The 26237-nt window shown below is 42.6% G+C and overlaps 1 protein-coding gene across 2 annotated transcripts in view; it reads right to left on the reverse strand.

Moving 5' to 3' along the window:
* Positions 1–26237, reverse strand: part of ESRRB (estrogen related receptor beta) — a 238126-nt gene that overhangs the window by 20389 nt on the left and 191500 nt on the right. Inside the window, exons 1-3 of one of the 2 annotated variants that reach the window (XM_078150641.1) lie at positions 11597–11641; positions 10948–11058; positions 9291–9452 (exon numbers count right to left, since the gene is read on the reverse strand). In XM_078150641.1, the coding sequence (XP_078006767.1) occupies positions 9291–9452; positions 10948–11058; positions 11597–11627 (304 nt within the window). In that variant the 5' untranslated portion in view covers positions 11628–11641. Of the gene's footprint in view, positions 1–9290; positions 9453–10947; positions 11059–11596; positions 11642–26237 lie in introns of those variants that run through there. The other variant, XM_020986520.1, reaches the window with a different exon arrangement.

The following is a 26237-nucleotide window of genomic DNA, read 5'->3' on the forward strand; positions in this document are numbered from 1 at the left end:
TGAGGATACAACAAAAGGCAAAAGGCAGTCCCTGCTCTCACAGTGCTCATGTTTTAATAATTAAGAATAGTTTTTGTAATTCATTTAATTTTTTAGAGGATAATAATAGTCTACATCAATCAATCAATAAGCATTTATCAAGTACCTACTGTGTGCCAGGAGACTAGGCTCTGGTGATACAAATTTCAATAGAGAATTTAGAAGATTTTCAAAGCACTTTGCATATATTTCCTCATTTGATCCTGACAATAGGAAGCGAGTGAGGTGGCTGCTATGATTATCCTCATTTCATAGATTAGGCTCAGCAGGGTTAAAAGACTTGCTTAGGGTCACACAGCTTAGGGTTTATAAATTGCTTTCACGTGCATTATTTCATTAATGTTTGAAACAAACCTGTGAGATAGGCAGGGCAGATAGTATTATTCACCTTTTTAAAAAATAGAAAATCAAGGTTCACTTAAGTGACTTGTCTGAGGTCACACAGTGATGGAATTAGAACCAGAATTTGGCTCTTTTGATTGCCAGTTCTACTTACTAGAGGCCCTGCATCATGGTGGAAGTGGTACTGGACTTAGAGCCAGGAAGACCTGGTTCAAAACCAGCCTCAGGAATTGACTAGCTGTATGACTTGAATTATCTAGGCTTAAACTCTGTGCAGCTAGCACAGTACGTAGAAATCTGCACTTGGAGTTACAATGAACCTGAGTTCAAATCCTGCCTCAGATACATCTTAGCTATATGACCTTTGGCAGTTTCCTTATTTGTAAAAAATGGGGTAGATGATAATAATAGCACTTACCTGTAATACAGAGGTGTCAGACATGCAGACACTATAACACTCCTGCATGCAGACCAAATCAGGTTAGATAAAATATAATTGGGAAGTATTTAACAAAATAAATAAAAATACACTACGACACAGATAATGTTAACTTGTGATTTTCTAAGTCATTATTAGTGAGCCTGGGATCCCTTTCTAAATGATTTTGACACTGCTGCTCTGATATATGTAAAGCTTATAATGCTATATAAATATAAGCTAATATTTAATTTCCTCACCTGTAACATGAGGGCCCTCAATTCAATGGCCCTGAGGGGACACTTAGGTCACTTTTGGTTCTAAAATCTTTGATCATATTTTCTTTCTTTCTTTTCTTAGAAGCAGTCAACATTAAGTGACTTTCCCAGGGTCACAGAGATAATAAGTATCTGAGGCTATGTTTGAACTCAGGTCCTCTTGACTTGAGGGCCGATGCTCTATCCACCGCACCACCTAGCTGCCCCATTGATCATACTTTCAACCACAATAAGGTCTCTTCTAATAAAAGCTTGTTGAATTTAAGGTCTGAGTTGCACTCATGGCTGGTCCCTTTTCCTAAGGGAGTTTCAGAATTCCCCTGCTTGTTGAGCAGTCTCTTCCCCAAGGAAGCACATCTAGCTTAGGACAGGGGTTCATCAATTCACCCATTCCTCCCATCCCTGGGATGGAATTGGCTCTTGAAATGTAGGCCATCCCCAGGCGTGCTCCAGCCTAGGAGACAGGTAGAAAGCTCTGCTCATTGTCCTTCCTTTCCAGACCCATATAAGTCCCAGAAAAGTTGCTTTATCGGCACTGGCTGAAGTAGTAACATTCAAGCTCTTTTTCTCCCTCTCTCAGTGCTTTGGCAGTATGAGCTCCCAGAATTTAAAAAAAAACACATAATTTGTGGCAAGTAGAGTTCATAATCTGTTAATTTATTATCGTTTCTGTCGTCCTGGAGGGCCATTAGCAGAGGTAATAAAGGGAGATGTAATTATAGGATCTGAGGCCACTCCAGACACAGCTGCTGTCACTCGGCTCCCCATATTTCATCATCCGCTGGCGCTCTTGTCTTCCTGGGAGAGAGAGACGGTGGCTGCCCTGGGAGGAGAATTTCCCAGAGCCTCCCTTGTCAGCAAGGAGGCCCCTCCAGGTGGCCCCTCCCAGGCCTCATGCAAATAGCAGGAGTGATAGATGCTGGAGTGGTGGGGAGGTGGGGCAGCACAGGGAGTGACAAGAGAGAAGGGGAGACCTCACTGGAAAGGGAAGGCCTCCAAACTGCCTGGGGAGGATATTGAGCTAATAATGTTTGTTGAATGCAATTAATCAAGTAATTCCCATTCTTGGTTGTAGGCATGGGCTCTCCATTTAATCTTCTCTCCCTCACCTAGAAAGAAAGCTGGGCCACAGGCCCTTTAAGGACTCAGATATTTTGCCTGAGCAAAAAAAAAAAAATACAATGCAAAAACACATGTTTAGGGGTAGATCTGGCCCTTAATTAAGTGTAATGATACTGTTAATTTATGTAGGGTCTGTCTCTAAGGGGCTGTCCCTCCTGAACGGGCAGGATTTCATTCAGTCTAATGTTTGGCTTATTTCTTGGTGTCAGACTTTGCAACTTATGCTTGTGAATGTGGTCCTGTGTCTTTAGAAATTGGGGGAGCAGGAGGGGAATGGTAACTGAGAATTTGCTACCCCTTTCACTTCAGACATGGTCTCTTCATTGTCCCCTGAACCCACCTTTGTTCACTGTGTTTTCACTTGGACCCCTCTTCCCTCTTTGTCCTCTTTGTTGGTCAATATCTTATCTATTGAAATGTCTCTCCCCTCTCTCTCCATGAAATCCTCCTGATTTAGCCTAGTTCATAGAGACCTTTCACTCTCTGGAACTCTCTAATATTTCTTGCCTGCATATCACTCATTTGGCAATAAATCATATCTTGCCTCATTAGTCGTCTTTTCATGTGTGTGTATATTTGTGTTTATGTGTGTGTGTTGGGGGGGGGGGTTGTTCCCAGACTAGACTCTAAGACCCCTCAAGAGCTGATCGGATGCCATGTATGGTTCCCCCCATCTCCCCACTGCAACTGACATAGAGCCTTGCACATGTTCAGAGTTTAATATTTGTTGATGGATTAGGTTACAAAGGCCCTTCCTGCATGATCTCTCCCTGAACAACCTACGGGGTTCTGTTCTCTGTCTAGGAAAGGATCTCTCAAATTGAGGAATCCCAGCATGCACTCCAGGGGTATGACAAGGTTGCTAAGTTGGGAGTATGAATATTTGTTAAATATTTATATTATCCTATTAAAATTATTTTATTTCTTATGTATTTTATACATTTCTTTTGTAACTATTTTATGTATTTCTTATGTTTTTTTAGTTCCACTGAGCTTTTATTGAGATAAATGAACAAAATCAAGATTTTGCCAACTTCATGAACTGAGTGGAGATTCTTGGTTCCATATTCACATACATACAATATATCACACATCTCAACAAAAATACAACCCTCAAACTCAAATTCACTTCCTTTCAAATTGAATAAAGGGCATGAGAAGATTTACTGAAAATCTCAAAGGAAACAAGGATTCAAAAGAGGTTGGTAAGCCATGGTCAGGGAGGGAGAACAAACAAAATAGGGCTGCCAATGGGCCCACTCCTACACAGAGCACTTTCTGTATTGCTTCCTCAGGGACTGATGGACAGTCATGTTCAGCTGGATTTTGTCATTGATCCTAACTGGGTTAAGTCAATTCATTCAAAAATATTGGGGGTAAGCTTGTCTCCAGAAAGGGTTAAAGAAAGATACCACCTTCTCATCTTTTCAAAGATGGAACACCATGGGTGTGGGGAGTCACCTACAGGGTTAAAGCTTAAAACCTCATTGAGACTTTTTGGGACACTGAACAGTATCTGACAGGGGTGATGTATTGATTGGTTTTGCTGAATTGCTTTTTTCCCCTCCTCTTTCTTTTTAAAATCTCTGTTACAAGGAATAATTCCCCAGGTAGGGAAGGGGAGGACATATTCAGAAATGAAAGGAGGTAAATGAATGAATGAATTTTTAAAAGCATTTATTAAATGCTTATTCTGTGCCAAGCATTGTGCTAAGAACTGGATATACAAATAGAAAAACACCAATTCCTGTTCTCAAGGATCTCACCCTCAAGTTGGAGAAGATAAAACATAGGATCGTTCAGTAGTGGGTAGAAGAAAACTGAAGATAACAATTAGAAAAACAAAAACAGTTTTGGACTGGATCTGTGATTAGCATTAAGACTTTCTGGTGAGAATTTCCTGCTCTCAAAGAATTACCTGACCACTGAGAGATTAAATAATTTGCCCAGGATTACATAGTCAGTGTGCATGCGCGCGCGCGCGCGTGTGTGTGTGTGTGTGTGTGTGTGTGTGTGTGTGTGTGTGTGTGTGTGTGAGAGACGGAACTTGAACCCAGCCTTCCAGGATTGGAGGCTGATTCTATAATCAGTATGCTATAATACCTCTCAGAAATAAAAGATGAAAACATTTAGCACTTTACACAGTGCTACTATTAAGATAGGATTTACCTGTAATGGTCTGAGTTTACACTAATTAATTTTATCTATACTCTTAATAATAATGATAACAGACATAAAATACTTTAAAGTTTGCCAAGTACTTTACCTACATTATCTCACTTGGGGGTTTAAACCCAGTTTAAAACTGATTCTAGGTCCAACATCCTCTATGTCCTCCTCAGGCACTTATACATGGTGTGACCTGGGCAAGTCACTTAACTTCTGCCTGCCTCAATTTTCTCGGTTGCTAAATAGGGATAATAATAGCATCTACTTCACAGGTTGTTATGACAATCAAATGAGATGATATTTTAAAAAGTGCTTAGGACAGTGTCTAGCATATAGTAAGCTCTATATCAATGGTCATTCCCTTCCCCTTTGCAGCTGCCCTAAATTAAATCTCTGAGAACTCAGCATACAAACATATTTAGAACAAGAGGCAAGTTAATATTGGGGGGGGGGGTTGTTTTAATTTTTTCTAGTTGATACAATAATTATTATTATTAATTCATAACAATAATAACAGCTAAGATTTAAAGAGCTCTTTAAGATTTATAATATATCCACTGTGCCACTTAGTTTTCTCAAGTGCAACATAATTCAGGGGAGGGGGAGAGGACAATCTTTCATTATGACAGCTAAAGATCAGCTGGATTCAGTTTTGTTTTACTTTACTATAGGGAGGCAGAGTAGCAGTGGATAGAGTGGAGTCGGAAAGACCTGACTTCAAATCCAGCCTCTGATACCTCCTAGCTGTGTGGCCTTGGGCAAGTCACTTAACCTCTGTTTGCCTCAGTTTCTTCATCTGTAAAAGGGGGATAATAATAGTACCTCTTTTCCAGGGTTGTTGCAATGATCAAATGATATAATAATCATAAAGTAGGACAGAGTAAGCACTATATAAATGTTAGATGTTATTATTATATCTTCTTCTTTTCTGCAACTTACATTCCTAGAAAGCTACCTAGAATATTGAGAGATTAAGTGACTTGCCCTGGGTCATAGAGCTTCTCTATGAATAATTACTGTTATAGCCACTTTTTATATCACTTATGAGAGGCAGTATAGTTTAGTGGCTAGAGAGCCAGCCTACAACCTGGGTTCAAGTCCCGCCTCTGACACATCCTGGCTCTGTAACCCTAGGCAAGTTACTTGACTCAGTGCTCTAGAAAGCTTTCTAAAACTATCAGCAGCAGAACCACGCAGATCTGCTTACAGGGAGTTTCTTTACCTGGGAGTTCCCTATACCCCTGATATCACAGGTCCAGTCCCTAAACCATGGTTTCCAAAGTGTTTTACACCTAGATTATCATTTAATTTGATCCTCACAGCAACCCTGTGAAACAACTGTGTGCAATATTATGGTCTCCACTTCATAGAAGTGACATGTAATAAGTGATAGACCAGGACAGATCAAGACCTTCCCCCGGAAGGCCAAGCCATAAGTTACATAGGTTAACCTAAGGGGGTTCAGGTGTTATAGCAAAGATTCTACTTTGAATCAAACCAGTCTGAAGCCCTGGGTATCCCAGCCCCAGATCAGTGATTCCAACTGAAAGCTACATGGTTGGTAAGGAGCAGCGACAGAATTCAAACCCAGATCCACAGCAGTAAATAGTTTCAAGAATTCCCCTAGGGAACAAGGACAGTGAGGGGAGACCATTGCTCTGAGGTAGACCATAGCAGCAGTAGGGCGGGCTGCAATGGCCTTCAGCAAGGAGCTCAGGACAGAGAGAGAAAGGTGGTGACAGAGTAGTGACACCAAGGGGCGCCCAGCAGTCATCAATACACAGTCCTATCACCCTTCCCCCATGCTGACCACCCATGAGCTTCAGGCTCAATGTGCAAGCCGGGAGATTGTACTGGATCCCTTAGCTGGGTTAGTGGAGCAATCCAGGCTGAGGTATCTTTAGCAGCAGCCTAACCCCACCACTGGTGCTGAACCAGCAACAGGCAGCTTCGAAAAGCAGAGTATATAATCCTCACTGGGCTGAGCTCCTTAGGAGAGGGTACACCCGGCATTAACCACCTGCAAACACACGCATGCTGAGTTGGAATAACATGGATGGCTTTCTGCCCTAAAAGGGGAGTGCCCTGGGGAAAGGGGAAGTCCTGGAGTTTGTAAGGCTTAGAAAGGCTTTCTGAAGTTGGCCATTGCAGCTCCCAAAATCCAAAGAATGAAGAAAACGTGAAATATGAAATCCCAAACAATCAGTCTGCTGAGCTAACTAGCAACCATTCCTACCTGTCACCATCATCCTTTCTCAACTCCAGAATTTAGGTCTCATCTCCATAAGATTATAACCAGCCCCACTAACCAACCCACATACCCTCTGAGGATGGTTAAAGCATGACAGAAAGAAGATACATTATAGGAAAAATGTTGGCTATTTCTACAATCCACATAAAGTTTTAAAAGTTAACAACTTAGATTATTGGTCTAATTCATAAGATTTTGGTGACAAGAGAATGAATTTTCTTTCTCACACATGACAACGCCTATGGTTCCAGAAAAATACAGCATAACCTAGTAGATTAAGCCTTGAATGTGGAATCAGGAAGGTCTGTTTGAATCTCACCTAAGTCATTTACTAGCTGTGTAAGTCACTTAACTTCTCTGAGATTCAGTTTCCTCATCTGCAAAATTGGCATTATAATAGCTTCTACCTCAGGAGACTGTTGTGAGCATCAGAAAGGATAATGTATGAAAAGTGCTTCACAAAACTTAGCATGCCAAAGAAATTCCAGCTAATAACACGCAGGTCAGAGTTTATTAGACCCTTTTTTTTTTAATTTTTCACTGAGTCTGAAGTATGCAAGTGGGTGGCACAGTAGTCTCCAACTTTGGTAAACACATTTTTAAAATAAAAGCCCTTGACACTGTGTTTTTATCAGGGCCATAACTAAAGTTACTGAAGTTTTAGTACACAGAGGCTGTACGAAGGTCAACATGGAAGAATATGCATATGGCTAGAGATATATCAAATCAAGTCACACTGACTGCTCCTGGCAGGGATGACTGAAGGGGGCTGGGCCCTTTGCATAGGGGCCACATGGTCTCACTGTAATGTTAAAAACCATGGAACCTAAAACTCTCAGAGAGTCACAGAGCCCCAGTAAAGTAAGAAGACAAGCACCTGCTCATCAGCTCTTGCTGAATCAAGGCAGAAAACATTTGGGTTCAGAGTGGGAGTCCCCAGTCCCATACCCTACCCTCCCTGCCCTGATCCTATCTCCCCCACAGTCCTGTTCTGTTTGTCCAGCTTGTCCAATCAAGCCCTAGGCTAGCAATAAATGGCCCACCTGAGGCAGGAGGGGGGACCTGTCCCCCAATACGTGATCCACAATCAAATAATCATCACCCTCTGATTCTCTGTGGCTTTTAAATATGGGCTGTACAGATATCTAGAAATCAGGGCAGTCAGAGGAAGGAAACGCTGCTCTGCCCTTCCCTTCCCAGCAGAATGGCAAGAAAGTCTATGACTTGCTTGATCTGTAGTTTTCCACTGTTCCCAGCTGGGAAAGAGTGGTTAGGAGAATCCTATACTTTCGGCTCTCTGAGGTTGAGGGACCTGCTCTCTGAATTCTTTCTGCTGAATATAAGGTAATTAAAAACACCACCCCGGGTGGTGATATCATTTCTCTGTGTACATCAACCGCTTCCGAGACTCATAGCATCTTTACTGCCTGTGCTGCTAACTGTCTCACCTTGGGCAGGTAGGTCACCTCACCTTGATGAACCTTTGTACAATGGGGATGATAATACTACTACCTACCTACAACAATCTCAGAGTCGTTTTGAAAAAATACTTCCTATACCTTTATATAAAAACCTTTAAACAATCACATTGTATAAATGTGAGTCACCATTGTTAACATTATTTAATTATATTTTGTTATGTTTTGTTTTGCGCTGCATCCATATCTTCATCTGTGTAGAGAACTCCTAGAATCCCAGTGTGGAAACTGTCTCCACAGATGCAGATTGACAACTCATACTCTTAGAAAATGGTCTATATAAATAGGCCATTTAATATAAAAAAGGTGCCCTAAACACTAAGAGTTTAAATGACTTACCTAATGTCACATAGCTATTTTATGTCAGAGATAGGACTTGAACCTGGGTCTCCCTGACTCTAAGACTGGTCCTCTATATACTATGCAAGGGCCTCAGCTTTCTCATTTGCAAAATGAGGGGATTGGATCTGATGAAGAGCCAAATGATGCAGTGCACAGAGGTGCCTAGCCTGGAGTCATTTCTAAGTTCAAATCTAGCCTCAGACACTTACTAGCCGTATGACCTTGGGCAAGTCCCTTAACTCTGTTTGCCTCAAGTTCCCTCATCTGTAAAAGGAGCTGGAGAAGGAAATGGCAAACCACTCCAGTATCTTTGCCGAGAAAACCCCAATAGAGTTGCAAAGAGTCAAACACAATTGAAAACAACTGAACAACAACAAAGATCCCTTCCAGATCTAAACTTATGCTCCGATGCTTCTATAAGAGGAATCTTTGTATTATTGTTGTTCATGAATATTATTTGCTCTTTCATCAAGCAAGACATATTTACTAATTGCCTACTCTGTACCAAATACTGGGGACAAAAGAACAAACCATGAAACGATCCTTACTCACAAGATACTTGTGTTCTAAACGTCTTCTTTCCACCAACAAAATTGGGAAAAAAGACACAAGGACTTACCCATGGTCCTGTCATACAGGTTTGGCACCCACGCTATCTGTTCTACAATTTTTAAAAGGAATGAAGGCCTGAAATTAGCCTTTTCGATTCCCTCCTGGGCTCTCCCATGAACAGGAGCACCAACCCTGGTGTATTGGTATCTGAGGGTTTGTTGTTGTTTTTTTTTAATCAGCATTCTCCTACTCTGGCCCAAGGAACCCTCATCCACATTCATCCCATGGAAGTGACTTACCTGGAATGTGCTTGGCCCAGCCAATGATGACCACAAGCTCCCTGTCTGCCAGATCACAGAGGGTGGTCAGGGCTTTGATATCACTCTCGGGCATGGTAGGGTCAGGCATGGCATAGATCTTCTCTGGCTCAGCCACCAAGAGATGGGAGACTATCTTAGTCACTGCAAGGGCCAAAGAGGGAAACGTGAGCAACTGGGAAGAAAGAGGAAGAGAGCCTGGGGCATGCAGGAGGCAGACAGAGGAGGAGGAGCCTGAGAGCTTCAGCCTGGACATTAGCAACACCTCAGCAACCACAGCCCTGCCTCACTTCAATCCAATTCACTTGCAAGTAATGACATCCCCTTCCTGATGTCATGGTCCTCTTCAAGAAGGATATGGCATCTGTGCTTTGGATTTCAGCATCTCTTGTGGGTGCACTGATGAGCATTCTAGAGTCAGAATCAGCTACTTTTCAAGGTAGACCCCTTTCTCCAAGGCTCAATATAGACAGTATTTACACGTCAAGTGATATTTTTAGCTGCATCAGCCAGAGAGTTCTTTGTTCAGTTGTTCAGTCATGTTCAACTCTTCATGACCCCTTTTAGGGTTTTCTTGGCAAAGATACTGAGGAGGTTTACAATTTTCTTCTCCAGCTCATTTTACAGATGAGAAAATGAAGGCAAACAAGGTTGAGTGACTTACCCAGGGTAACATAGCTAGTAAGTATCTGAAGCCAGATTTGAGTTCAGGTCTTCTGACTCCAGGTTGGGTGCTCTAACCACTGTACCACCAAGCTGCCCCTTTACTAGAAAGATCTTTACTAATCATCATAGGGATGAAGAGCAGATGTGACATTCTAACAAAGAGACCTGAGGGCAAGACCCTCATGGCTAAAGATTGTGACTTTTGGCAGAGATGACATGCATGGCCCCTTGCTGCTTCTCGGGATCCAATATTGTGTTGTTTGTCTATCCTTCTTGAAGAGGACCATGACATCAGGAAGGGGATGTCATTACTTGCGAGTGAATTGGATTGAAGTGAGGCAGGGCTGTGCAAAGTCAGCAGCCTCACTTTATCCTCCAGAGCCATCTGGATCCAGTGGCCAGATATAGATCAGGATGACTGGAGATGGCCCTGGATGCAGTGGGAGACCTTGGCCTTTTTAAGCTAAGGTCCTTCTCAGGTCTCAGTTTGTCTGAGGCAACACCCATTCAGTGATCAAGGCTAGGTAAGAAATGAGGTAAGTGGGAGTTCATGAGGAGTAGCCTATAGAACAAGGGAGTATCTTATGGGTGCTAAGACCAGTGGCTATACTGCTACTGTGATAAATAAGGCACATTAAATAAAATTAAGTAAATTAAAGTACCTTGAAACCATAAAGTTCTATACAAATGTACGGTTGCATTCTATTATTTGGCCTCTATCTCAGCTCTCAGGAGTTGAGGTTGGACTAGGTGATCTTTAAAGCCCTTTCTAGCTCTAAAATGATTACAGATTAAAGAAGCAAAATATCTTTTGTAAATTTTCAAGCACTCTAGAAGAGTCATTAATATTCAATCACTCCCCAAGGTAGTGCCATGGAAAAGAATATCAGTTCCAGGGGAAGCCACAGGGTACAGGTCAGGGAAGCAAAAAGGATGCTGGGGAAGGGAGATGCCATATGCGGCTAGTACTTACAGGGCTTTTTGGCTGGAGGAGGAATCTGTAAGCTCAGGTAAGTGCTGCTTTCTGAGTCAAGCCTTCGCTTGTATTTCTGGCGGCCTCCACGAACTCGGTCAAGACGAACTCCTGTCCGTGCAAGAAGGGAGAGAAGGGAGAAAAGTCCTAAATGTTTACTGGCTATACCATCGCCATTCTCTGAGCTGGGCTTCTGAATTTCAACATCAAGCAATTTTATGAACCATCTACTATGTGCCAGGCACTGTGCTAAGAGACAAGGTTACATAAAGAGGCTAAAAGATAGTCCTTGCCCTCAGGGAGCTTACAATCTAATGGGGAGAGAAGGTGCAAACAGATATAAACAAAGTAAGCTATATACAGGATAAACAGAAAATAATGAACAGAGGGAAGGCACTGGAATTAAGAAGGGTTAGGGCAGGCTTCAGGTAGAAGGGAAAGTTTTAGTTGGGACTTAAAGGAAGTCTGGGAGGTCAGCAGTCAGGAGCAGAGAAAGAAGAGATTCCAGGCATGGGGGACAACCAGAGAAAATGTCGGGAGCTGGGAGATGGAGTGCCTAGTTCAAATAAAAAATCCTGTTTGGTATTTAGAGCTCTTCATATGGACCCCTGGCTCTGCCCCATCTTTCCAATAGTCTTGTATTTTGTACCATTCCATGAACTCTTGTGTTCCAGCCACATTGACCTGCCTGCTTCTTCTCACACACAGCACTCTATTTCCCTGCTCTGGCTGTGTCCCAGGCCTGGAATGTTCTGCCCCCTTTCCGCTGCCCCTCCATTTCCCTTGTTTCATTTTCAGACTCAGCTCACAGTCCACCTTCTACAAGAGTCCCTGCCTGCTCTCCTATACTACTAGAGCTTTCTCTTCTCAGAACCTGACTCTGCGTATATGTTTTATGTACCCAAGTTATTTATTCTTTGTCTCCTCCATTAGAATCTTAGCTCTTTGAGGTGAAAATTATTTTTGCCTTTCTTTATGTCCCCGGTGTTTACATAGTATCTGGTAGATAAAAAAGGCTTAATAAATGCCTCTGAGTTTAATAGCTGATACGTACACAATATTTTAAGGTTTGGAGAAAGAGAGAGAGACAAAGACAGAGAGAGTTACAGAGACATAGAGACAGAGGGAGACAGAGATACACACACAAACAGATAGACTATGTAATCCATCTCTGTTAGCACGTTGGAGGATTAAAGAACTATGCAAACATATATATATGCATATGAACACTTAAACTCGTTTAATCCTCACAGCAATCCTATATGATAGATGTTGTTAATATTTTAATTTCAATGAAGAAATTTCAGTTGAAAGGAGTTGTGACCTGTCCGAGATGATTTAAGTGACCTGAGGCAGATTTCAAACCCAAGTCTTGCTGACTCCAAGTCTAGCCCTTATCCACAATATACATTTGAGCTATTATTACCCATTCCCAGGGGACTGTAGGCACTGAATGCAATTTCCTAGGGGCAAAGGGAGCAATTTAAAATAAAAAGATATTTTTAGTTAAGTGTACATAAGACAATCTTTGTTAACGGTCCCCTCTGACATGAAGTAGTTAAGTCCAGGGGTGGGAGGGGGAAGTGGGGGTAACGTCCTATTTCAGTAGCTCCCTCTAGAGGTAGTAAGATGCACTGCCACTGCTCCAGAGCAGAACGGGTCACTCCGTACCCAAGGAAATCTGGATTTGGATACTAGGGTAAATCCCTATTCCTCCTCAAAGGTCTCATGCAAAAGAACCCTTCTTGGCCCACAGGTGAACTAACAGCTTTGCACCCAGCTTATGAGCCTTGGAGGATGACGGCTGTTGCTGACGCTGAAAGGAGCTGAACCAGGACTTTCCATAGGCTTAAGAGTTAGAGACCTGGTACTTAGACTGTGTAATCCATCTCTGTTAGCACGTTGGAGGATTAAAGGACTATGCAAATCTCAACCGTTTCTCTGCCTTCCAAGGATAGGAAGAACACCCGTGTGTAGTGATACTCTAAGATCAAACTCCCACATACAGTGCCCCACCCCACTGGCAGAAAAGAAACACTAAATTACAATGTGTCCAGGAGAGTGCCACAACTTCATCCTTTGTGAATAACAGCGGAGTGTTCCCATGGGTGTGCTGCAAACAGACCCGATCAAACGTTACCAGTAAGAGAGTTCCTGTCCCCCTCATCAATGTTTCTCTATTGCCGCTTCCCTCACTCACTAACACAAATTCTTTCAAACCCTAAAGTCTACACAGCTTTTTCTCTAGTAAAACCAACTGACAAAGACAGGGATCTTTGATCCAAAGATATAGATGCCCAGAAAAGAAAACAAGCCATAAGATGAGTGAGAGTAATTAACAGCAACCCTAATATTTATAGCTAGCATTTGTAAGACACTTTACATGTTATCCCATTTGAACCTCACAATAACCCTGGGAGGTAGATGTCATTATTGATCCCATTTTACAGATGAGGACACAGAGGCTGAGAGAGATTAGATGACTTGCTTAGAGTTGCATAGCTAATAAATGTCTGAGGTAGGATTTGAATTTAAATCTTCCTGATTCCAGGTCCAGTATTCCATCTGCCTTATCACCTCATGGACAACACTGCTAAAGGAGTTAGCAGCTAGGTGGCCGAGTGCTTAGAGTCCCAGGCCTGGAGTCAGGAAGACCTGAGTTCAAACTTGACCTCAAACACTAGATTTGTGACCCTGTGCAAGTTGCTTAACTTCTGTGTGCCTCAGTTTCCCCATCTATAAAATGGAGATAACAGCATCTACTTCTCAGGGTTGTTGTGAGGATTGAATGAGATAATAATTATAAAGTTCTTGGCACAACTTCTGGCACACAGCAAACACTATATAAATGCTACCTGTTGTAATAATAATAATAATGACTATTATTATTATTATTATTATTATTATTATTATTATTTATTATTGTTATTGTTATATGACTGCCTTCTCAGATGGTTGCCAATCAACCTGGTATGGCCAACAGTGCATTAGACTTGGTGTCTGATTCGGATTTCTATCTTTGCCACCTGCTACCCATGTGACCATGTGAAAGTTGTTCCTTTCTCTAGACCTCATTTTCTCCTTTGTATCATGAAGGGGTTCAGCTAGATCCCCTCTTCCAGTTCTAGATTTTAATCCCCATTTTTTCTTACCTCTTAGAAGTATGAAGAAGATAAACAAATGTAATTGTCCCTATAGAGAGTCTTAATATAACTCATGACGGTAAAATGATGGTTTGTCTAGAGTTTCTCAGGAAGGCAGGAATGAAACCCAGGGATCCGTGCTTGACTCTGATAATTATTATTATCATTTTTATTAGTGACTTGGACAAAGACATAGATGGCTTACTTGTCAAATTCACAGACAACAAATTGAGAGAATGAAGCAGAATTTAATAAGGAATTTTAAGAGGGGTAAATACAAAGTCTTTCACTCTGGTTACAGAAATTGGCTTCACAAAGACAAAACAGGCAAAATATAGCTAGAGAGCAGTTAGTGGACTTCAGATATGAGTTGACAGTGTGAAAGGAAAATCAGTCAGTCAACTAGTATTAATTAAGCACCTACTATCTGCCAGGCACTATTTTAAGAACTGGGGATACAAAGAAAGGTAAAAGACAGTCCTTGCTCTCAAGGATCTCTCAGTCTAATGGGGGGTGGGGTGGGTGGTAACAAGTGAACAATTATATACAAACAAGATATATGCAGGATAAATTGGGGAAGGGGTGGGTCTCTCAGAGGGAAGGTGTTAAGATTAAGGAGGCCTAGGAAGGCTTCTTATAGAAGGTGGCACATTAGCTGAGAACTGAAGGAAGCCAAGGGACAGAAATGAGGAGAGAGAGAACTCCAGGCATGGGAGACAGACAGTGAAAATACTCAGAGTCAGGAAATGGAGTACTGTGTACAAGGAACTGCAAGAAGGACGGTGTCAGTAAATTGCAAAGTAGTTGGAGAGGTGTAAGGTGTCAGAAGATTAGAAAGGTAGGAAGGGTCTGGGTTATGAAGGCCTTTGAAATCCAAATAGAAGATTTTATGTTTGATCTTGGAGGTAACAGGGAGCCACTGGAGTTTATGGAGTGGGGCAGAGGGGGAGTGAACGGTCAGATTTTCATTTTAGGAAGATCAATTTGACAGTTGAGTAGAGGATGGATTGGAATGGGGGGAGACATGAAGGATGGATTAAAATCAGCAAGCTGTGGTATGGGAGGATAAAGTCCTACACCAAGGTGGCCATAGTGTCAGAGGAGAGAAGGGAATATATATGAAAGAAGTCATAAAGGCGGAAACAACAAGGCTTGACCTGCATATGGCAGGTGAGAGAGCATGAGGTGTCAAAGATGGCACCTGGGTGCCAGCCTGGGTGACTAGGAAGATTGTGATGCCATTGACAATAATAGAGAAGTTAGGAAGAGGGGAAGGTGAAGGTGGGAGCGGGGAGAGGATAATGAGCTTGATTTTGACCATTTGAGTTTAAGATGTCCATGGACATCGAGTTCAAAATGTCTGAAAGGCAGTTGGAGATGTGAGACTCGAGGTCAGGAAAGATGTTAGGTCTGGACAAGTGGATCTGAGAGGCATCTGCAAGTCCCAAGACAGGGAAAGCTCTTAGCAAGTGGCTGTCCCCATACTAAACACAGTTTGCAGGATCAAGTGGCTTGTGTTAGGCTCACCTTGCCTAGAATGCCCTTGGTACCTCATCTGCTTATCTAGGCATCTTTCAGGACCTAGTTTCAATCCTTCAGTCTCCTCAGACAACCTAACTCTAAACTCAGAGAGCACAGTGTATGTCTGTGCCTCATTCTTTTATGTTCTGTTTCCTCTCCACAGCATTTACTAGCTTAGCCCTTCTTTTTTCCTCCTGATGGCCTCTGGGATTCTAATAGAAGAAGGGGGGGAAAAAAAGTCCAGTGTGTTCTTTGGAAGTAGGAGGCTCCTTTAAAGGCAGCTGGATTGGATATTCCCTGGGGGCACCTTCAGTTTCTGTGAGATGCAGTAAGGGAAAAGAGAGGAGAGAGGGAGGGAGGGAGGGATGGGGGAAGGAGGGGGATTGGCTTTCTGTTTTCCCCAGAGTGCCGCAGAGAAGACTATAGCACTCTTGCAAAGGACACAGAAGGAAAAATGGCTACACAGGTTGCTTAGAGGTATTTGGGATCTTCAATCAGATTATGGGATGCAAAATGCTTCGTTGCATTAATGGAGATAAGAAAACCAAAAGCAGATTCCTTTTCTACCACCCCCTACCCCGGAGAGTGGGGCATTACCCAGCCCTGCTCATCTAAGGCTTTGGCCAGTTAATTTCCTACACAATCCCTTTTTCCCATCCCTGATTGACACCCCTTAAGGCAATGAAAATCAAAGAACCACACAGTTGTCAGATACCTCCAAGGTTATCTACTCCTACCCCGCAAACCCCTGGAAATAGCTCAGGACCTGAACCATCAATGGAGGAGCCCATCTTGGCATTAAAGTCAGAGGGGAAGATGAGAGACTCCATTTGGCACTTACACTTTCTTTGTAAGAATATGTGCATGTATATAGCCTGTGATCATTTATGTGGGACTGGTTGGGGGTGGGGAATGATTTGATGAGAAATAGCATTCTTAGGATCAGAGATCTCGAAGGGAACTCGTGGGCCATCCAGTCCAACCTGTGTTTAGTAACTACACTTTCAAGGTCAGAATTACTATGACCTCGGGGGCCTTTTAAATCTGCCTCATCGGACCACAAGCCTAGGGTTACTCGCAGATGAGCTCAAGGAGGTTAAGTGACTTTGGCCCAAGGTCGTAGATGTCAGAAGCAAGACTAGGACCCTGGTCGTCTGATTTCTCAGGCAGTGCTTTACCAACTAGGCCATGAAACTCTTCATTCAAGAGAACGTAGATGAACCTGGCTCTTTGGGGGCTGCTTTTTCGTTCTCACTCACACAGTTCGGTTTATTCTGACTCAGGACCAATACCACCCAGGGAAGGTTTTGTGCCAATGAGCACATAATCCCAACCTAAGCCTGGGCACCAAACTAAAGGGAAAAGAGTGCTCCTCCCAAGGTTGTCTCCCTCTGACTCCCTAGACAGAGATTTTTGCCTTTGACCACAAATCTCCCTTCTGTCCTCATCTTGGGCCCCTAGCAGGGAGGCTCCCAGGTTAACCAGTCCCCTTTCCCTCTCTCCCGTTCTAACTTCGGTGTCTTGAGCACTGTTATAGGACCAGCCACGAGTTTATCAGGAAGGGGAATCCTGCCAGCCTGGGCCTCTGCAGTACATGCCTGATTTGCTGATCTTTCCAAAACCTTTCCATCAGGCCACGTCAGAGAAATGCAGGCATGTCTGCTGGCAAGTTCTGGATCAGATGTCCACTTGCTCCCTTGATAACATCAGGCTTCTGACTTTTTTTTTCTTAATGGAAGTAAAATAATTCCTGCTTCCCCCAACACCCTCCCCCTTCCCACTTCTTTCATTATTTCTTTTTTTTTTCTTCCCCACAGCTGGATTAGATCCCAGTCTTTCGGAAGTAAAAATAGCAAAGTGTGCTGGGGAGGGGGCTGGGGGGTAGGAAAGGGGAGTCAGTTTAATTTTCTTTCTTTTATTCCTCACACCTAAAAATAATTTGCAATTGCTTATGAAGCACAGCCCTAGATGGTGGGCACTGTGGGCCCATCCCAGTGGCTGCTGTCAGGTTGAGTTATAGGGCTCACATCACTTCATATTGGAGCTGATCAAAAGCTAATGAATTGGTAGGAATTGAGCTAAAGCTCTCACCAGTCATGAAGCCTGAAACGTCCCAATCAACATACTTACTGTTCTCTCCCCTTGTAACTTCCTTCCTCCTAGAAGCACCTGCCTTGTCTGCCTGAGGAAAACCATATTCAGGATAATCCTAGATATGAGTCAGGGTCAGGAATGGGGAATCTCTCTTCTCAAATACAGTACTTGACCAGAAATCGCTATCCTCCCAATAACTAGCCACTAAGCCACCTTCATCTCTCCCGTTAGAAAGCACCACCTCCCTGGAAACGTATTCTCTGAGACAAATGGGAGTTTTGTCCCTACTCCCCAATAAAGCTAAGGCTTGTTATGTCTTATGGACTTGTGGCTTCTTCTAAACAAATGAAGGGAAAGAAACACCACCAAAAGTCAGAGTCGGTATTGCTGCCTTAAACAGCAGCCTCACCAGAGCACAAACAACACCTGGTGACAGATGCTTTTACGATTCATGTTTTTACAGAATTCTGTAATCTCCAGCAGGATCCCAAAAGCCATCTGGCCCAAACTGGACCTGACCAGGGATAACTTTGACAACACACACACAGATTTTCCACGACAGGGGACTGCTTCCATTCTGCTTTCGGACAGTTCTAATTCTCTTCTTTACAACTTTCCTCGGTCACTTACATTCTTTCCTTTGGGGGCCAGCCCATCAAGACCCCCTAATATGTTGAAGACGTGATAACTCCAAGTTTGTTTTATATTTGCATGTGTATGTATATATATATTTGTTACCACATGTTGAAATAAAATCAGCTCCCACACACCATGACTATAGCTGTTGTTCTTCCAAACTCTTGCCCAGTTGTGCTGGGGTTTCCTTGTGAGCTGCAAGAGCACTTAATGTGAGAGTTACTTTTATTTGTCTCCTTGGCCCTGTCGATGTAATCTAATGTCAACTGGGACGGGAGAATGACACAAATCTAACTTGTTATGAACATCGAAACTTCAAAAAAGAAAAATTCATCAATGGATGGAATCAAAAAGGTAGACTGATATTTGGGGGCTACTGTCAGCTGTTCAGCAGGTTGAACAAATGATGAGGATGAGGATGATGATGATGACATTTATATTGCACTTCAGGTTTGCAAAGAACTTTACATCTATTATCTCATTTGCTAGGGAGATAGAACATTGGATTTGAAGTTGGGAAGACCTGTGTTCACATCTTGCCTCACACATTCATGAGTTGTGTGACCCTGGGCAAGACACTTCACTTCTCTCTGCCTCAGTTGTCTCATCTGTAGAATGGGGATAGCAACCAAGCTTGCAGAGTTGTTGTGGGGATCAAAGGAGATAACGCATGTGAAGTACTTTGTGAGCTTTAGAGCAATGTAAAAATATCAGCTATTATCTCCACAAAAAAAAAAATCCTATGACATAGATGCTATTATTATCCCTTTTTTAATAGATGAGGAAAATGAATATCAGAGAGGTTCAGTGACTTGCCCAGAGTCACACACAGCTCAGAAGCATCTGAGGAAGGATCTAATGGCATTAGGTTCAAGCCACAAGGATAGTGGGTAGTGCTGTGAACTGTGAGTAGGGTCAACCGATCTCTACTATTGATATTTTACCTCTTCTGGGCATATTCATTCTTGGGGCCAAATACACACAGTTTCCACTCCTTTTTTGTTGTTGTTCAGTTGTTTCAAATTGTGTTCAACTCTTCATGATCTCATCTGAAGTTTTCATGGCAGAAGTACTAGAGTGGTTTGCCATTTTCTTCTCCAGCTCATTTTATAGATGAGGAAAATGAGGCAAACAGGTTAAGTGACTTGCCCAGGGTCACACAGCTAGTAAGTGTATGAGGCTGGATTTGAACTCAGGTCTTCCTGACTCCAGGCTCAGTACTCTATCCACTATGCCACCTGGCTGCCCAGATTTCTTTTGTAGTTTTTAAAAAATTTTTTCATAAATATATAGGTAATCTCCCCAACTAGATTGTCAGCACCTTGAGGGCAGAGGAGCGTAAAAAAAAGAGTCACCTCTTTCTACCCTTGCTTGTGTGCATTAGCATATGAGCATGTATGTGTTCATACAAATTTACCAGCATAGGTTCAGCTGAGTGTTATCCTCCACTTGGGAGTCAAACACATTCCAGTAATGCTGCTGTTAACTTCAAACATGTATGGAACTGCTCTTTGAAAACTGACCTCAGAGTTAATTTGAGTCACAGAAGAACAATCCCATGACTCACAGTAAGGTTTTTACCGCAAATAGTATTGGTTAGCTTGATACGCCCACTTGGTTTGCTAAATTTGGATTCCAAAAGTCAATTATTCTTTTGAAGGATTTGCCAGATTTGAAGAAATTCAGATGTTTCAAATAGCTAGGTGTCATAGTGGGTAGAGCATTAAACTTGGAGTCAGGAAGATCTGAGTTCAAATTCTGCTTCAGATGCTTACTAGCTGTCTGACCCTAGGCAAATCACTTAAGCTCTCTCGGCCTCAGTTTCCTCATCTGTAAAATGGGATGATAATAGCACCTACTTCATAGGGTGGCTATGAAGATCAAATGAGACAATAAAACAATATATAAAAGTTAATTATTATTCCAAAGAAAGTGCTTCTGGCTTTAAAGACAATTTCTAAGGTGGAATTCCCCAAATATTCTGACAACACCCCTTAAATAACTTCCTGAAGAGACTACTTTGAAGGGGATGAAACTCATTTAGACATAAAAATTTAGACATATTTGCTTCAAAAATAATCATGTTACCACAATGTCTTCCTCTATAAAAATGAAGAGCTATTCTAGGTGTTAATGATGATAATGTAGTGTTTTGAAGTTTACAAAACATAACTGGTTGTCTCAAAGACTCACAATTACTGTAAAATAGGTATTTATTATTATTATTATCTTTATTGTTATTATTACTCTTAAGATGAGGAAACATACTCAGAGAGGCAAGCACCATGTCCAATACCACATGGTTAGTAAGTGGTGAGGCAGGCTTCAAACCCACAGCATTCTGAGTCCAAATCTAACACTCACTCTATTCTAACCTGCTGCCTCTGAATTCTCTAGGCTTTTTCCCTTTTTTTCTTGTTGTTAAGTTGTTTTTCAGTCATGTTGACTCTCTGTGAACCCATTTGTTGTTTTCTTGGCAAAGATACTGGAGTGGTTTGCCATTTCCTTCTCCAGCTCATTTTACAGATGAAGAAACTGAGGCAAACAGGGTGAAGTGACTTTCCCAAGGTCACACAGCTAATAAGTGTCTGAGGCCAGATTTGAACTCAGGAAGATGAGTCTTCCTGACTCCAGGCCCAGCACTCTATCTACTTCATCACCTAGCTGCCCCAAGCTTCTTCTCTTACAGCTCTAAAAATCTAGACTCCTATAACTTTATGATATTATTCCTTATACTTCTTTCTTACAGTGGTAGTCTCACAAAAGGCACCCAACCAGTATCTGTTGACTGAATAACTACCAAAATATAACCCTTCTAACCTGAATCAGAAGGCTTATTATAATTCTCATAGAATCTTCACCTGATGGAAGGAGTATTCCATGTCTATTAATAAGATGAAAAGGGGGCAGCTAGGTGGCGCAGTAGACAGAGCACCGGCCCTGAAGTCAGGAAGACCTGAGGTCAATTCTGGCCTCAGACCAAAGACTTGTAACTTAATACCTGTGTGACTCTGGCCGAGTCACTTAACCCCAATTGCCTAAGGGGAAAAAAAAAAAAGATGAAAGGAGATAGACTCTAGGTTTATATAAGCCTGTTTTTGATCTCTATCGATTCTTCCTTCATGATCTATCCTGTCTTCTGGGGACCAGGAAAGAATGAGAGAGTATTTGGAAAAGGGTTTTTGTTTTATTCCCTTAAGAATACAAATACACACACCCATTTCTATAGCACCTACTATGTGTCAGACATTATGCTAACTGTTTTACAAGTATCTTATTTGATCTTTGCAACAACCCTGGTGCTGTTATGATCTCTATTTTACAGCTGAGGAAACTAAGGCAAACAGAGGTTAAGTGACTTGCCTGGGGTCCCAGAGTTGGTAAGAAGGGCTCTATCCATCATGCCAGCTAGTTGCCTAACAAAAGTGACTCTGCCATTTCCAAAGCTCATGATTTCTAGGCACTGAAACATTAAAAGCTCGTAGTCCCTTGTAATACATGCTCAGCTCAGAACAGACTGGAATTCTCCCAAAGCAAGAGGAAGCCCTGGCAAGTAGCAGAGGAAACCAATCTACTGTGTTTTGAGTGGTGCAGAGTTCAGGGATGCTAAGGCAAGCTTTGTGTTCTTAAAAGCTAATGTATGTTAGGGGATTGAGAGAGGATGTGGAACGACGCTGACATCAAAGTTTCTCAGCTATACTTCAGTTCTGTCCTCTGAAATGCAGGAAAGTTGGTTTGTTTCTGAACAGGGGGGTACTTTGGAAGGGAAAAAAAAATTAAAAGTGAATTGTCTCTCATTCTCTTTCTTCATTTGGATGCCCAGAAAAGTGATATTTCTGGCACGGGCTAGAGGCAGAATACTCTATAAATACAAAACCATTAAATCTCATGCAGTCAGGAACCCGATCAGGGCTGCCTTTTAATTTCCTGACATGAGCTGGCCACTAACCCAATTACCCAGAATCCCCGGAGGAGTCCTCATCCTTCCCAGCAAGCACAAAGAGGGAGAGAGAGCATATTGCATGGATGTCAGCCCAGCTTTGGCTGAAATCAAATATCTTTTAGGAAACACATGGGTAAAACTGAAGGAGGAGGGGAGAAGAGATGAAGAGGAGAAGGAAAGGGAGCAAAAAGGGTTCCAATGAGGGTTGTAGGGCCACTTTGCCCCATGGACGTCTCCTCAAATCCCAAAACTGGTCCTTTGACTTAAGAACAATCCTGGAAAATTATTGGTGAATAGTATTCCTGTTCTTTTATTCCTGGATACCGGGTCCGTGTATATTCTAGAAGCACCCAGGAAGAGAGTTCTGGTGCCCCAAATCCCAGGGTTCTTCTATCTCTATCAACTGTTCCTTCATAGTCTGTCCTGTGTTCTGGGGACCAGTCGAGGGAGAGGATTTGGGGCAGGGCTTTTGCTTTATTATCCCAGGAACGAACACGTGCGCGCGCACACACACACACACACACACACACACACACACACACAAACACACATACACACCACACACACACACAGACACACACACACAGACACACACCACACACACACATACACACACACACAGACAGACAGACACGCACACACACACACACACACACTGGAAAGAGGCACTTCATCCCTCTCCTTATCCACTTTCTTTTAACTTTGGACCCTCCAGGGATAGGGAGCAGTACATTCTGCTCCTTCCTTTAGAATTAAGTCCCAGAACAATGATAGAAAAAGTAATTCGCACCGTTATTAGAGGCATGTAGGTGGCATAGTGAAGACCTGAGTTCAAATTCTATTTCAGACACTAGGTGTATGACTTCAGGCAAGGCACTTAACCCCTGTCTGCCTCAGTTTCCAGTTATAAAATGGGGACAATAATAGCACCCACCTCCCACGATTTTGTGAGAATCAAAGCAGAAAATATTTATAAAGTGCTTAACACAGTGCCTGGTACATAGTAGGCACTTAATAAATGCTTGTTCCCTTCCTTTACCCTTATAACACCTTTCAGGTTACAAAACATAATAGATTTGCAGTTTCATATGCAATCACATTTTTTTTTATTCTACTATGATATGGAAATGTTTGTTTTATTTCATAAATTAAAACCAAAATAATTTATTAAAACATTAACAAAGCATTTACCTTAAAACAACCTCATGAGAGAGATATAGATGAAAGAGAGATGTAGAAGAAATCAGCTGGCTTAAGATTGCCTTGGTAACTTGTGAGGGCACCAGAATTTGAACTCTGGTCTTCTTGTCCCAGGAGATAGAGTACCAGGCCTGGAGTCAGAAAGACTCATTTTCCTGGGTTCAAATCTGGCCTCAGACACTTACCAGCTGTGTGACCCTGGACAAGTCATTTGATCCTGTTTGCCTCAGTTTCCTCATCTGTAAAATGAGCTGGAGAAGGAAATGGCAAACCACTCCAAGGATCTTTGCCAAGAAATGACCCAAATGGGTCATGAAGAATCAGACATGACTGAAAAACAACTGAATAACAAAGTGTTCCCAAGTGTAAGATTTTCCACCTTTTTTCTGTGATCATTGAGAGTCAAGGATTAAGAAATAACAGCTCTGATAGTGATGGAGGCATGTTAAGTGACTTGCCCTGGGTCACCCAGTTAGCATCTGAGGCAGTATTCAAACCTAGGCCCACTTGACTCCAGGTCCAGTCCCATGTCCACTATATCTTACTGTCCTTTTGTTCAAAAAAGGGGAGGGAGGGTGAATATAAATGCCTAGAACTGTTCAATGAACTGCTATGGAAAACCTTGCAATATGGATAGATGTCTATGTTGTGGGAGAGAAAGGCAGCACAGGCAACAAGAGTGAGTTAGATAGAGAAGGTAAAGATAGGCAAAGCAGAGAGACGTACATGAACCCATCAGAGACAGCAGAAAAGGACATGGAGGAGAGAATCACCATAGGCTTCCTTATCCTCAGACAGGTCCAGGCTCACGCCCATCACTCAGAATATGAACTTGGAGCTGTTGTTTTGCACACAGAATATTACAGCCCTTTGAAATTATCTAGTCTAATGTCTTCATTTTACAGAGGAGGAAATTGAGGCCTGAGAAGTAAAGAGACTTGCTTGTGGTCACTAAGGGGTAGAACTCAGCTCTGGTCCCTTGACCAGCACATTGCATCAAATTTCCTCCTCATATACTCCAGGTTTCCTGGTATCTGTACTCCAGTCATTCTTGATCTCAGAAAATTCACCATCATGGGTCTTCAAAGGCAGGAACCCTCCAGGGATGAGCTTTGGAAAGGTTTGAGTCTTTGGGGAAGATTGAATGGTTTTCCCTTTCAGTGACAGCCTGGGGAGGGGAGGGGGGTTAGTCATAGTACTGCTCCCAGAGGGCATCACTGCCTGCCAACAGAGGGGAGAAGGAGGCACCCAAACAAAGCCAGGAGCGGTAGCTGCTGCCAAAAGCCCCCTCTCTGGCAGGGACCCAGACTGGGGAATGATTCCAAAGGAGACAGCTCCCTGAGGGTCTACAGATCCCAGGATTTCTCTGCCAGTCATCAGGGGCTCAGGCAACCGGTGAGGAAAGAGACTGAACCAAGATGCTCTGTTCTGTCAACCACTGGGAAACCTTTGTGCTTTTTCCTCTCTGGATTTGGAGATGCCAGTGCTGAGGTCTCTGGTGACTGTCTTTTTGTCTCCTCTTGCAAGCTGAGCTATTCTATGTGAAAAAAACTTTCTTAGGGTCACAGGAAGAACTCCGATGCTCTGCCTCAGGAAGAGACAGTCCAAAGTGCCTAACTGACCCTGGAAAGACCTTTTTTCTATCTCTCTTGAAAGACATTTCTCCAGCTGGCAATGCTGAGCTCTTCCCTGAGCAGACCTGGCTCTACAGGCATTCACAAGTCTCACCTGTCTCCAGGCCTAGAAGGCACACTTGTTTCTAAGATTTCAACCCTCAATTATCCTCTATGCCCTCTCCCCTGGGGCTGACTTAAGTGTAAAATGATGGTAGATAAGGAGTCTTAGGACAACTAGGCTCAAGCCTTAATTGTCTTGTACTCTGAAGCCTTCTCTCAAAGAGAGTGGATTTCTCCTAAGTTTTCTCCTGCTTCCCTCCCTGCCCCAGATACACAACATTGATCACAGTTCTCTTAAATAAAGTGGCCCAGCCGGATATCTGAGCTGTTGCGTATTGATCGGGAGCTCAACCACCTTCCTCCCTTCCCTCTGGGCATCTCCATCCCCTTCCACACCCCCCTCCTTCCTTTTCCCTTACTGCAAGGCCTTTATAAAGCTCCCCTTCTCTCTTCCCAGCACCAGGTAGCTCTTACTGAGAATCCATCTTCATCATGTCATGAATCTCTAGGGATTTTTGGGGGGCAGTCTCCTTTCTCTGTTCCATGCTCTTTCATCTTTTCCTATTCTCATCATCAGTCCTTCTCCACACTCATCCTCACAATCCTCCTGTCTTCCACTCTCATCCACACCCTTCTCTCTCATTTGCAGGAGACCTAAAGTCAGGAGTCCTTGGTTCTAATCCTGTCTCTGTCTCAAATAGCTGTGTGACCTTGGGCAAAAATCACCTCTCTGTCAACTCAGTTTCCCCATCTGTAAACCAAAAGGGTTGATTGTCCTTGATTCTCTTTGAGATTACTGCTAGCTCTAAAGTTCTCATCACTGTCCTCCCAAAATCTTTCTAACCTTTTTTGTGTCCTGGAGCAATATAGTGAAACCTAGGGACCCCTTCTAAAAATTGTAATTTGTTGCCTATATTCACAACTGAAAGAAACGCTATATTTCAGTTAATGAGTGAAAATAAAGGTGTGATTTTTTTCCTATCAAAGTCCATGGACACCCTGAAATCTATCCATAGACCTATGGGGGTGTCAATGAACCTCAGGTTAAGAACCTCTGTTCTAAGTTTATGCTAAGTT

This window comes from Phascolarctos cinereus, unplaced genomic scaffold (assembly GCF_003287225.1).
Source record: "Phascolarctos cinereus isolate Bilbo 61053 unplaced genomic scaffold, phaCin_HiC Scaffold_3;HRSCAF=262, whole genome shotgun sequence".
Classification (NCBI taxonomy): domain Eukaryota; kingdom Metazoa; phylum Chordata; class Mammalia; order Diprotodontia; family Phascolarctidae; genus Phascolarctos; species Phascolarctos cinereus.